The sequence below is a fragment of the Ursus americanus genome, chromosome 17, assembly GCF_024610735.1.
Source record: "Ursus americanus isolate L20-20 chromosome 17, mUrsAme1.1.p, whole genome shotgun sequence".
NCBI lineage: Eukaryota > Metazoa > Chordata > Mammalia > Carnivora > Ursidae > Ursus > Ursus americanus.
The window spans coordinates 23,550,868-23,564,788 of NC_142143.1; the positions used below are offsets into that span (position 1 = coordinate 23,550,868).

At 37.0% G+C, this 13,921-nt stretch overlaps 1 protein-coding gene across 1 annotated transcript in view; it reads right to left on the minus strand.

Moving 5' to 3' along the window:
• CFAP54 (cilia and flagella associated protein 54) overlaps nt 1-13,921 on the minus strand; it is a 287,356-nt gene that overhangs the window by 100,908 nt on the left and 172,527 nt on the right. Inside the window, exons 44-47 of the mRNA XM_045779838.2 lie at nt 12,185-12,251; nt 9,788-9,970; nt 7,212-7,298; nt 2,363-2,485 (exon numbers count right to left, since the gene is read on the minus strand). Of these exons, the coding sequence (XP_045635794.2) occupies nt 2,363-2,485; nt 7,212-7,298; nt 9,788-9,970; nt 12,185-12,251 (460 nt within the window). The remainder of the gene's footprint in view (nt 1-2,362; nt 2,486-7,211; nt 7,299-9,787; nt 9,971-12,184; nt 12,252-13,921) is intronic.

Below are 13,921 nucleotides of genomic sequence, written 5' to 3' on the forward strand. Positions count from 1 at the left end.
TACCTGTAAAAATTAGTTTCAGACTGTTTGCTTTGGTGAAAGCAATGAACATTAAACACTCTCTTGTAAAAAAACAAAACAAAACCACAAAAAAACAAAAACAAACAAACAAAAAAAAACCTTAAAACCAAAAAACAACTTTCTCTTGTTTCTCATTCTACCCAACTGGTTTCTCTTTCCTTCTCACTTTCCTGGACTCTACATGTGGATGACCCTAAGTTTCAGTCCTCTGACTTCTGTTTTTCTCTCTCTGCTCCAACTGATTTCATCCAGTCCCATGATTTTAAATCTCTATGCTAATCCTCCCAAATTTACTAGGATCCATCTCCACCAGGGAGACCACTTTTGACTCCTTCCACCACTAGTACCCCAACGATTGTCACGTCTCACTCAGATTATTTGCAAAGACCTTCAAACTGGTCTCCCTATTTATACCCATGTTCATCCACAGTCTATTCTCCAAACAGCAAGCAAAGTGGTCCTTTGAAAAGTAATTCCTATCCTATCACTCCTCTACTCAAAACGCTAAGGTTTCCCATCTTATTTAGAGTAAACACCAGCTCCTCACCAAGCTCCATGAGGTCCTATGACTGTAGTTCCTGAGTCCCACCATGTGCTCCTCCTCTCTATTTTGCCAGCCTCACTTGGCCTCCTTGGTTTTCCTCAACCACATTTTTCAGGCATTCCCCTCAGGGCCTTTCCCCTTGCACTTCCTCCTAGCTGGAAAGTTGTTCCCTCAAAACTACCTCATTAGAGAGACGTCCCAAAATACCTTTTTTTTTTTAAAGATTTTATTTATGTATTTGACGGAGAGAGAGAGAGACAGCCAGCGAGAGGGAAAACAAGGGAGTGGGACAGGAAGGAGCAGGCTCCCAGCAGAGCAGGGAGCCTGATGCAAGGCTCGATCCCAGGACTCTGGGATCACGCCCTGAGCCAAAGGCAGATGCTTAACGACTGAGCCACCCAGGCACCCCCTCCCCAAAATACTTTGAATAAAACCCACTGCCCTGATCACTCTCTGTCCCCTCAGCTCAGCTTGACTGTCCTTCATAGTACATCATCATCTGACATATATTTATGTGCTTAATATGTTTATTGTTTGTCTTCTTCACTGGACTCCCTTTTTGGGAGTAACATGTTCCCAAAAAGGCAATAACTCCATTTATCTTTTTACTGGTCTATCCCCATGGCTAAAATAGGGCCTGTATTCAGTAAGCACTCAATAAAATATTTAAATGAGTTAAATATAATTTTAACAACATAATGCAAATCATTTATAATAGGGAAAGGCTGTTGGCTGAGAAGCAAGCAAGAAAATACTGTTAATTTAATCCAGGTAAGAAGATGAGTTAGTTCATGCCAAAAAAAAAAAAAAAAGAGCAAAAAACCAATTGACTCTTTTCTCTCTAGATAGATATAGAAAGAGATAGAGATAGGGATGTATACACACACACACACACACACACACACACACACACAGATGTATCTTATTGCCTACTGAATGTCCCTCTTAGGCTTATCTCTAGATAACCTCACACTTACCCCAGAACAAATTATAATGCTGTAGCAGTCATACTGAGAAATAAGCAGTGACATTTTAGGCCAGTACACTGAAGTAATGAATGCATTGTATGTATATTTAATGTCAGCTTATACAAGTAATTTTCAAGACTGATAGCCTGTTCCCCAGCTTCTTCTAGGTCTTCCAAATTTGAATCCCACAGTATGTACTGTGTCTGTCAGTCTCACTCCTCACGCACACCATCTTCCCCAGGAAACTGACTTGTTACCTCCTATTTCCTTTATTGCTGGATCACAAGGGCCCAAGTGACAGCAAGATCACTCAGTGATTCTCATGAAATCCAAAAGAGGAAAATAAGAGCTCACTACGATTTAAATATAAATGCCAGTATTCATTTTCAAGGATGTTTCAATGATCTAATTTACAAATACAATTTGAACAATGCATGTTTAACACTCTGGTATAAAGTATATAAATCAAAATATCCAAATAAAACATGAGAAGAGACTGTTTTGACTAACAACATTAACCAGAAATTAGAAGATTAAATGCCAAAGCTTAAGAGGTAGTGGCTGACGTGTCCACTGAGACCGCCTGTAATATGGAGACAGAATTCCATTATAAAAATCGACTCCCATGCCATACTCCCCCACTGGACACCCTTCTCTTCCAGAAGAATGAAACCTTGTAAAAGCCTACTGTTAGCTATCACCAGGCTTAACAAAGAGGTTACAGTACCAGAGACTAGTAAATACACTTCTGTGGAAGCATTCCCTAAATTTGAGGAATGTAGCTTTCAAAAGGTAAAGAAATGGCTTTGAATCAGAGCAGCAGATTTACCTTCACTTTTCCAGGAGCCTTACAGCCAGAGGGTATCGAGGAAGGCATGTTTTTTCCATAAAATATCTGGGATATCTCATAAAAGGCTTCAGAAAAAAATCCTAAATCTGTAAGGACCTGTATCTTTAAAGGAAAGAAAAAAATGAGATTTTAAATTAAATAATTTGTTTTACTTACAAAGTAAAAATTTTAGAGAAAAATCATCAACTTTCTGAGATCCAAAATTTCTGCTTAATGTAATTGGTAATGCCTTCCAAATTAATGCTTGGTAAACATAGTGGATGGAGATGTATGTGTTTGTGCGTAAGCTAGTTAGTGTACATGTGCAATCGACCAAGAAGCTAATGAACAACAGCAGGCAAATGTTCAAAACAATGGACATTTGTCAGATGTGGCTTACTTCATCAGAGCAAACACAAAAATAGGACAGGAAGAGAAGAGTTAAAAAAATAATTGAATTTATTTTTTGTTCCCATGGTGAACTGTAGTTTAAAAGAAAAACAAAACAAAAACACTCCTGATGTTCTCTAACACTCTGAGGAAAGTCAAAGAAACCAGGAGATGAACTCTATAATGTATCAACATGGAGACAACTATTCGTTTTGTCATCCATAATTAATGCACACTGTCAGTTTTAAAGACATACCCTTAAAGTTAATAAGTTGGTAACTATAAATTGTACATGGCTTATTTTGAATATTATCCAGCAGGACTTTCAATCAGGAAATTATGGGAAGAAAAGTTCCTGAACAAAAGTCATTCATTTGTTCAACGTGTTTATTGCGTACTTCCTATGCATCACACCCTCTTGGATGTTACATTCCTTCCAGATGTGTATTGAGCTAATTTAAGTGATACATGAAGATATACACAGTATTATAAGGGATAGAGGGTACTGACAAAACTGCTACTTTCAGAGCTCCAGTCAAGAAGGACTTCTCTGAGAAGACATTCCAGAGAAAACTGAGGAATGACATGAAGGAGAGGCATATGAAAATCTGCTGAGAGGTCTCAAGTACAAAGGTCATGTGGTGGCAGAAACAGCCAGCAGGGTCTTGGAGTGCTCAAGGAAGAGCCTGTGTGGCAAGAGTTTAGGGAGATTGGGGGCAGAGGGTTAGGAGGCAGGTATGAATGGTGGCCCGTAGACCAGACTGGGAACTTGGAATTTTATTCTGTGTGTAAGAAGTTATTGGAGAGTTTTGAACAGGGCAGGACCCTACCCTGACTTATGTTTTGAAGACTCCAGTGACTGTTGAGAATACAGAAGGGTAAATTGTACAAACAGGGAATAAAATACAAAATGGATAAACATCATATATATACATACACATACACATGCACTTATTATCTCTTTTCCTTTAAGCACTACCATAAGAATCTTAAGAGTATCTAAACTTTAAAGAAATTTTAAAAAAAGTAAGTTAGAGAGAAATAGGATATGACAATAGAATGAAAATAAAGCATAATAGGTTAGGAGAATATTTTCAATGGAAAAGAGAAAACTGTTTGTCTACTGAGTTGCACGCTTTGGTTCTTGCCTAAAATACCTGGGCTCTAGTCTCCCCAGTGCCATATAATATCCAAGTAGGCATTAGGGAGTCATACGAGCTCTTTTAGACTTCTAGATGAAGATTTTCTCATTATCCCTTGGAGGAAATGCCATGTGAGGTTTGTCCTCTTTGATTTTGGTTGTGAGACGCCTGTACACGAACTACCTATAACCTCTAAGGCTACCTCTGTGTCGGTTTGTCATACTAATCTGGCCATTTGAAAAAGCAATGGTGATAACAGTGAACACGTATTTTCAGAAATGACCAACAGTGTGAACATAAACAAGCCAGATGGAAAAAAGAACTACCCTTAAATCAACCCTTCACTTGCACAAATACAGAACCATCAGTACACTTCCCAGGAATGCTGGATATGTTGAGACTAATAAATCTTTCAAGATGTTGGCAGTTCTAAAGTGAAGCCAGACCTGCTGATCATAAAGAGGTCTTAAAGCTTTCCCTGAAAGACACTAGTGTACAACAGAAACTTAACAGCATGATCTATTGCTGTTTGACTTGTCAGAAAGCATTGTTTGCTGTTCCTGACTATGACTTTTCTCTCTTCCCACTCACTGACCCCAGTTTACTTCAGAAAGATCAAGCAAACTCTACTCAAACAGGCTGTCATTTCTTCCTCTGGGTGATGCATCAGTTGCCCTTTTTCATTGCTTCTGCCAAAACCCTGGTCGGGTGTTTCTGTTATACTATTGCCAATAAGATGCCACTTGTGACTTCTCCTGACACTGTTGCCACGATACATTTGATCGTGTCCTTCTTCTGACCAAGATTCTGCCCTTCATCCCACCTCTCAACCCAAGGCTATAGACTAGAGTCCACAGTTCTTCAGTGGCTTTTAAGCTACCTCAGTACGAAAAGTTGCCAAGTGCTAACAATCCAATAAAACACGGTCATTTAATCAAAAACTTTGTTCCAGATTATATCTTTCGGTGCCTCTCTGGATCTCCTTCTGACATGTTACTAATGGTCATTGCAAACCCTTCCATGCTTCTCCTGCCTCTAAATGACAGACCAGAATAAAACAGCTACCCAATTCTGATTCCATAATCTCCTCAATTCTCTCACTGCTCAGCCTCCACATTATGCCTTAGCTTGGAATTCAGGATGGGGCCTCGCTGTTCATGGACATCGTGGACCACAACATGGTCAAAACCTCCTCTCAAAACCTCCTCTCTGGCTTCGCTGAACCACCCCTACCCCCCTAACAGGTCCATACTGTCTGATCTCTATATGCTTCACACTATTGCCTGCCAAGAATATTCCTTTCTTCCTCTCTCCCTCTCAGTTAGTGCTGCTTTCTTCACTAGATCTTAACTCCTAGTAAAACCAAGACCCAAAGCTATTTTCCCTCTTTCAAACTCCAGGAGACAGTGCTCATCACACTCATTTGGAAATGATCAAGTGGCAGATGTACGTGTTATTGTCTTGTGTGTATGTCCTGTCTCTCTTCTCTTATATTCACTTCCTTATAAGCAAGGACCATGGGTTACGTTTCTTTGATTAGAGTTACGAACATGATGCTTTTACATAGGAGATAACAAATGTCGTTTCAGAGGTAAAGCAATAAATATTTACCAAGTATCTTCTAGGTGAGTTTCCATTAAACACTAAGGAAAGTGTGGACAGTAGGCATTTGATAAATGTCTATAGATTTTAAATGCAATTCAACAATTAATTACTGAGTATCAATACATGAATGTATTACTCAAGATACAATAGGGAACTAAAAGATGAATAAGATTCAGGCCCTAACCTCAGGAATTTTGCAATCCTGAACAGGGCACTGTTTTTAAAAAAGAGAGAGAAAAGTTATATGCAGCTTTTTTAAAAAAGTGTTATTGGAAATCAAAAGCAGGAGAACTACTAAAAAGTTCAGTAAGTCAGAAAGAGTGATACAGAAATTTCATGGCTGATAAAAAATTATTTATTCTTGAGTTAAAATTTATCCTCTTAATAGTTAGCACCAGAATTCCTCCTAGGGAAGGTATTGTCTTTATTTAGAAATAGAATGTTATAGACTCTTTGGGTCTGAAATCATAGGCCCAAGGGCAGGGTCCAGATGGAGAGAGGAGTTTCAAAGGGAAATTTAATTTTCCCTCATAAGAAAATATGAAATATTTGGGGGGAAAGTGTATAGGGTATTTCTAAAAAAGGATAAGAAGAGTTAAGCCAGTGGTGTGAGGGAGCCACTTACTCATAATTGCAGGAGGAGCTTGCGCATAACTTGTCCCAATTTCACATTCAGTAATGCCTGGTTGGTAGGCTGAAGTCAGCTATAGTGGGAATATTTGCACCATGGAAACTGAAAGTGCTACAAATCAGGGCTTTTTTTTAGAGTGAGGTGTGAAACACTTACCAGCACACAGCTGATTAAGCCATGGGATGGGAGGCAAAAGCATAAGATGTTGGCTAAGAAATATTTTAAACCCAGAGATGCCAAATATTCTATTTTAAATTGTTTGCTTTGCCTCAACTTACATTTTCCTGTGTTCCAAATTTTCACTAAATCCAGTATGAAGATAAAGGTCTTGGGTGAATGTGTTGTGCATGTTTATGTGTAAGTGAGAGTGTGTGTGTGTGTGTGTGTGTGTGTGTGTGTGTGTATGGAATGTGGCTGAGGACTGAATTCCATATTCAAGATGAGGAGGCGCAGAGCAGGGAGCAAATCCGCTGGATGTTGAGATGATCCATGTGCAAAACGAATTCAACAGAAGTGAGTGACTGTGACCACTGCTAACAAGGAAAAGGGCAGAGAAACTGAGGTGCTCGAGGTTCCTACCCCACATGGGGTTCAAGCCACCTGCACATGGATCTTAAAGGCAGAGAGCCCCACCTGACTTCTAGGTTACAGAATTAGTTATAACCTAGCACCTGTGTGTTTTGTCACTGCAATTGCCTGTACAATGAAAACTTCTCACATATAATGATATACATAAAGATTCTTAGCAAAAAGTTCACAGAAACTTCAGGAAACAGACTCGTTAGTTTCCACCAGGAAACCAATATTCCAGAAGCAGTGATTTCCAGGCTGACTGATGTTGGGCGAGCCTTGTTCCTACATGTAGCTGTTCCTCACTTTACTGTGGCCCAAGCATAAAACGAGCTAACAATTCAAACAAGCTCTCTCTCATACTTTATTATAATAACGGGCATTTTTTTAAAACATCAGCAAAATACCATATTATTATCAGCTTATTATTATGGGTATTAGAACCGAATTAACTTACGACAGTATCTTTACAGTTCAAGAATATCAAACATCTTAAAAGTTTGTCACATACCTTGAGGATCCTTGCTTCTAGATTTCTGACCAGATCTTGGCAAATTCCAGAAACAAAATATTGGTACAATGCAAGGAGAGGCAGAACCTACCAATGGTAAAAACACTTTTTTTCATTTAAAGCATGTTTATCAAATGAATAACTTAATAATAAAATGTAGCCAAATATTAACATGGGAGATGTTACATAGAACAGCAATTGATTCTGCCATGCTACGAGGCGAAGTGAGATGATCTGCCCAGCAGACACTTCATGTACTGTGTGGTGACTAACATAATATAATAAAAAAAATATTATTTAAAAATAAATAAATAAATAAGTAACATGCTTGGTTAGGTCTATCGAGAAAAAAAAGGGTTAAATTAAAAGCAGTGCCTTTGAAAAAAAATAATAATTTTATGAGAACGTAAAAGTGCTATCAGGGAGACTTAAAGATGCCACCTGGTACCCAAAACCTGTTTCAAATCTCTTTAAGCATGCAAAAGTGAAAATCCAATCATCTTCCTTGAAAAGAATTAATTTAACATATATGTATGAATCACTGAGGCCTGTAGAAACATTCTAGCAAATGAGCTACCAAATAACTGCGAAATCTAAAGCAAAGGAACTCCCATCCATGTCACCTACTCACTCATGGCAGCTGCTATTTGTCTGGAATATCTCTATCAGCAGAAGAATATTTATAACATGCCCATTATGTGTCAGGCACTGTTAAATGACAACAAAATCTAACAAGTCCTTGCTTTCACAGAGCATATATTCTATTGATTACCCAAGCTTACTCTTCATATAATATTTTTATTTTCCTAGAATTAACCCCAAAGTTCAACTCCTCTTGACATCTCATGGATATGGGTGAAGGCTTCAACTACCCATATTTTGGTTGATCCAACCACTATCCAGCCAGAGTCAGGTGTTGAGGGGATAGGTGTTTGCCTAGACTTCTGAACAGCTTCTGATCTCAACTGAAAACCAAGCTTGGTTCCTACAATTGGGCCTTTCCCTGTTAAAGGGAGATAGAGCACGGAGGAGTATTGGGATCCCCATTATTTAGCAAACTATTTCCCGTGATCCCACAGCAATGGGTCTCCTAGCAAGTTCTGTATGTGACAGCAGTCTCCTTACCCACTGGGCTTCTTCTGGAGGGTAGTGTAACACAAAATAGAAACTGTTTACATCTTGCAAGTTCAGTTAAGGAACCTCTAATTGTCAGTCAACTGGCAGCTGCTAACAGCAACAGCTTTTTAAATGGTTTAGAACTGGTCTTAAATGATTTCAAACATAATACATTTTTATACAATTATGCATTACAAACATAACACAATATCTTTTTCTACAATTAATGCAGCACAAAGCAATAAGAGTTGGCTATTACCTTTGAGATTGTTTCTTTTCTTTAGTGAGAAATAAAAACATACCACTTTATTGCTGCCAATTGCTCAATTATTCAGAAAAATGTTCTCAATTTCTTAAGCTTCAGAGAAAAAAAGTCTCATTTCTTTTCCAATACAGTGATATGTATTATATATGAATATGACTAGGCAGCTAAAGGTTACCCAGGGGATAGAACTATTTTCTAAATCCAGAAATGAATCCCCTTAACAATGAGAGGAGCACCATTTTGTTATCTTTTTCTAATAAAAAAATTTCTTGCCAAATACGCCAAGTGTTAAAAGCATTTATCAATCTCTTCACTTTAACACATGGCTTTATAATTTAACAACTCATATCAGGGGACAATAAATCTTTTCAATATAAGGAGAGAGAATGAATTAGAACAAGAGAATAGAAAACAATATGCGAGGGGGAAAAAGAAAGTAGGTATGAAAATTATGGAAGAAAAGGAAAGAACCAAAAAAAGAAAGAATAGGTATTAAGAAGCAAACATGGTGGGGGAGAGACACAAATGTAGAGGAAATAGCATATAGGAAGAAAAGAGGAAAAACAAAATAAAGGAGAAAAATATAAAATGACCAATAGGTAGAACATACTGATTTATTTTTTAAATGTAACCAACTTCAAATTTATGATATATACTGCGATTTATTTCCCCAAAGGAAGAGAATTGTATGAGGTTTTGAATATCTTTGGATATTAAGAAGTATTTGTCTTTTATTTCACAGTTTGAATCTGTTGTTCACAGGGAGAAGACAAGAGACACAAAGATCAATTTATCTCAACAAAGAAATACTCTCATAGTTTGGGTACTGATATGACCTGCATGACTTAATGCAGTGAGTTACATGTGTACTAGATTCCTCTCTTTGAGACCAGTGAAATATTCAATTTCTCCAACTGTCTTAAGAAGGAAGAAAAAAGATAAAGTAATAGAGCAAAAAGAGAACAAAATCAAACAGACATTGACTTTGCATCCAAAATGCAGTGCAAATAATGATGTCAAAGAAGGAATATTAATTAATATATTTTATTTTGCAGTATAGGTAAGAATCCTGAATCTAGCGTTTAAGAGTTAAACAAGACCAGCCAAGAGAACATTAGCAAAATTTGAAAGGTTTAAGGTATAAGGCAAAAATACCACAGCGAATTAAGATTTGTTTATTTTACAAATGACTTACTGTTAGATTTTGCTTAGCATAGTGCAGTTCACGTATAACATAATACAGACTTGCAACTACAGAGCAAATGTCAGCCCTGTATCTGTCTGAGAAGAGCTCGATGCCTGGGAGAAGCTGAGTGATTTCATACTGAGCATAGCAATGTTCAGCTTTGGGGTGTGGAAGTGTGGTTCTAAGCAAACCCTGAAAATGAAAACAGATGAAATGAAGAGCTATAAGTTGCATTTGCAACACCAAAACAAAACGATAAGTATACATATTACTTCCTAAAGTGCTTAGCATATGCCTAGCACATTGTACCTTGTAATAAATGGTACTTATCATTAATATTATCATTATAGTTCCAAATGCTTCTATCACTCAATATGGGCCTTTTAAAATCCATGGTAGTTGTATACTTACTATCTGCAGAAGAAATTATCATTATATTATCATTTGTTGGGGTTAATTTTGTGTTGGACACTATTGGTAAATTCTTTATAAACACTACCTCATTTAATCCTCATTTAACCTACCCCTAGAGGGAAGGATTATTACCTTACAAATAATATAATTGAGGCTTAAACAATTAACTTATATGAGGTCACACAGCTAATGGTGGCAGAAAGAAGATTCAAAGTCACATCTATTTAAATAAAAAAAAAAATCTATGCTCTTCCCACTATACCAACCTATAAGTAGAGGAGATAACAAATGATTTCAGAAGTCTAAATCAAGCAGAGTTAATTCTGAATTTTTAATTGAATTAAGTAAAAAGATGAGTTGTTTAATTTTGCCAATATTTCTTAGGTAATTTATATGACCAACATCGTATTCGATGTTGGGAAATAAGATTGATACACAAAATCAAATTTTACATTTAGGAGTGTTTCTGATCTTATCCTAAATAATTAACATTAACTAATGACATGCATTACAAAATTATTTTAATGTATATATCAGAAAAGAATTTTAATCAGATTGCTCATTAAAGTTATAAGGTACCTACTCTAAAATACTATGCAGTTGTTCAAATTTTTAATTTTACAAATCTGCTTTAAAATCATTAAAAAAATTAAGCTTTTAAAATAAATCCTACCAGGTTTTATTTAAGGTGCAGTATTACTAAAACATTATGCCCAAAGTAAGCAAAAATTTAGTTTTTTTTTTTAGGATTTTATTTATTTATTTGACAGAGATAGAGACAGCCAGCGAGAGAGGGAACACAAGCAGGGGGAGTGGGAGAGGAAGAAGCAGGCTCCTAGCAGAGGAGCCTGATGTGGGGCTCGATCCCAGGACTCCGGGATCATACCCTGAGCTGAAGGCAGACGCTTAACGACTGCGCCACCCAGGCACCCCGCAAAAATTTAGTTTTTTTAAAATTGCTTATTTTCTAAAACATTAACAGCATTATCTTCAAGAACAAGCAGTATCAGACAGTAAAGTATGCAATATAAGGAGTCAGTATCAGATTATCATTCCCTTTGCACTCTTGCCTCTTCTATCTCCTCTCTTTAAAGCACAGGCAAGATGTGCATGGAACATAAGAAAAGTGAAAAGTCTGGCCTTCATCCAGAAAAGGCTTTCCAGAGAGCTTATCTATCCAGATTTCATAAGCTTTCAGACACCTCTGATACAGAGAACACGGGTGTCCACCCTTTAAGGTAAACAGAACCTTTAGTAGGTTGCAAAGGCCCCTGGCTACATCCCTGTATCTCAAAATGTCTTGTATTTCAGATAAAAGCTCTTTTCTTCTTCAGTGAAGTTAAACCAAAATTCTAAGAGCTGCCAACACTCTACTTCTGTAGTCTTAAGCTTATTTCTTGCTTTCATTATATGGTGTACTTCACATTGTGCAATCGAGCAAAACTTTATTTAGAGATAAGGTAATCGAAGGCCACCATGTGGAGTCAAACAGACTGGCTTCGCAGCTCATTAGCAACACAGTCTTACTAATGATGAGAGACTCAGTTTCCTTATCTGCAAAACTCCTTCCAGAGTCTAAAGAAGAAAGAGAGTCTGCTGAATAATCAAGGGGAAAATGCTACCTTCAGCTAGTGAAGGAAAGATGGACTCATGATATCTCATCAAAGTCTGTGCTCTTTTCCTACCTGTGAGTTTTTTGACTATGATAAACCACCACACTTTTTTTTTTCTGACTGAATGGTGACTACTGTCAGAAGATGTACATAGGGGCGCCTGGGTGGCACAGCGGTTAAGCGTCTGCCTTCGGCTCAGGGCGTGATCCTGGCGTTATGGGATCGAGCCCCACATCAGGCTCTTCTGCTATGAGCCTGCTTCTTTCTCTCCCACTCCCCCTGCTTGTGTTCCCTCTCTCGCTGGCTGTCTCTATCTCTGTCGAATAAATAAATAAAATCTTAAAAAAAAAAAAAAAAGAAGATATACATAAAGTGTTACCTGAAAGAGTAATGCAGACAAAATGCAACAGTTGGTTCTCTTGTCAACCTCTGAGATCATAATAAATCTAAATAAGTACAACAAAAAGAAATGGATTCATGGACAATTTTCCAATAATAATGTTATATAAATACATCTCCAATACTCATAGATTTTCCAAAATTAAAATAGACTTTGTGATTCTAAAAGTGTTACACACTTATATAAGATCTAGAACACAGAAAAAACAGAAAAAACAAAATGAAATATCACTATTAAGACTAGCACCTAGTCTCTCATGGGATAGGCTGGTGATGGGTATTAAGAAGGGCACGTATTGCATGGTGCACTGGGTGTTACACTCAAATAATGAATCATGGAGCATTACATCAAAAACTAATGATGTACTGCATGTGCATGGTGACTAACGTAACATAATAAAAAATTATTATTAAAAAAAAAAGACTACCACCTAAACATGATTACTAGTAACATTTTGGCTAATTTCCTTCTAGAATTTTTTCCATATATAGAAAAATCTAAATTTTCTCTATAGATCAAGATACCATGCATATTTTTGCCCACCACACCCTATAGATAAACTAATGGAAAGGTGAAAGAAAACTATACCTCTACTCCTTCCACACTTTTTAAATTTCTCACATTAGTCAAGTCTTTAAGCTATCTGTCGGTGCTAACTATGTATAAGACACTGTGACATTGATCTATGTATTGTTTTTGTGCCAGTACCCTATGTCTTGCTGATGACAGCTTTGTAATAGAACTTGAAGTCCAGAATGGTGATGCCACCAGTTTTGGTTTTCTTTTTCAACATTCTTTTGGCTATTTGGGGTCTTTTCTGGTTCCATACAAATTTTAGGATCATTTGTTTCAACTCTGTGAAAAAAAGTTGATGATATTTTGATAGCGATTGCATTGAATATATAGATTGCTCTAGATAGCATAGACATTTTAACAATATTTGTTTTTCCAATTCATCAGCACGGAATGTTCTTTCTATTTCTTTGTGTCTTCCTCAATTTCTCTCATGAGTGTTCTATAGTTCTCCGAGTGCAGATTTTATACCTCTTTGGTTAGGTTTATTCCTAGGTATCTTATGTTTTTGGACCAATTGTAAATGGGATTGACTTCTTAATTTCTCTTTCTGTCTCATTGTTAGTGTATAGAAATGCAACTGATTTCTGTACATTGATTTTTATATTCTGCCACTTTGCTGAATTGCTGTATGAGTTCTACTAATTTGGGGATGGAGTCTTTTCAGTTTTCCACATAAAGTATGTCATCTGTGAAGAGAGAGTTTGACTTCTTCATTGCCAATTTGAATGCCTTTTATTTATTTTTGTTGTCTGATTGCTGAGGCTAGGACTATTAGTACTGTGTTGAACAACAGTGGTGAGAGCAGACATCCCTGTTGTGTTCCTGACCTTAGGGGAAAAGCTCTCAGTTTTCCCCATTGAGAATGATATTTGCTGTGGGCTTTTCGTATATGGCTTTTATGATATTGAGGTATGTTCCCTCTATCCCTACAATGTGAAGAGTTTTAATCAAGAAAGGATGCTGAATTTTGTCAAATGCTTTTTCTGCATTAATTGAGAGGATCATATGGCTCTTGTCCTTTCTTTTATTAATGTAGTATATCACATTGATTGATCTACAGATGTTGAAACACCCTTGCAGCCCAGGAATAAATCCCACTTGGTCATGGTGAATAATCCTTTTAATGTATTGTTGGATTCT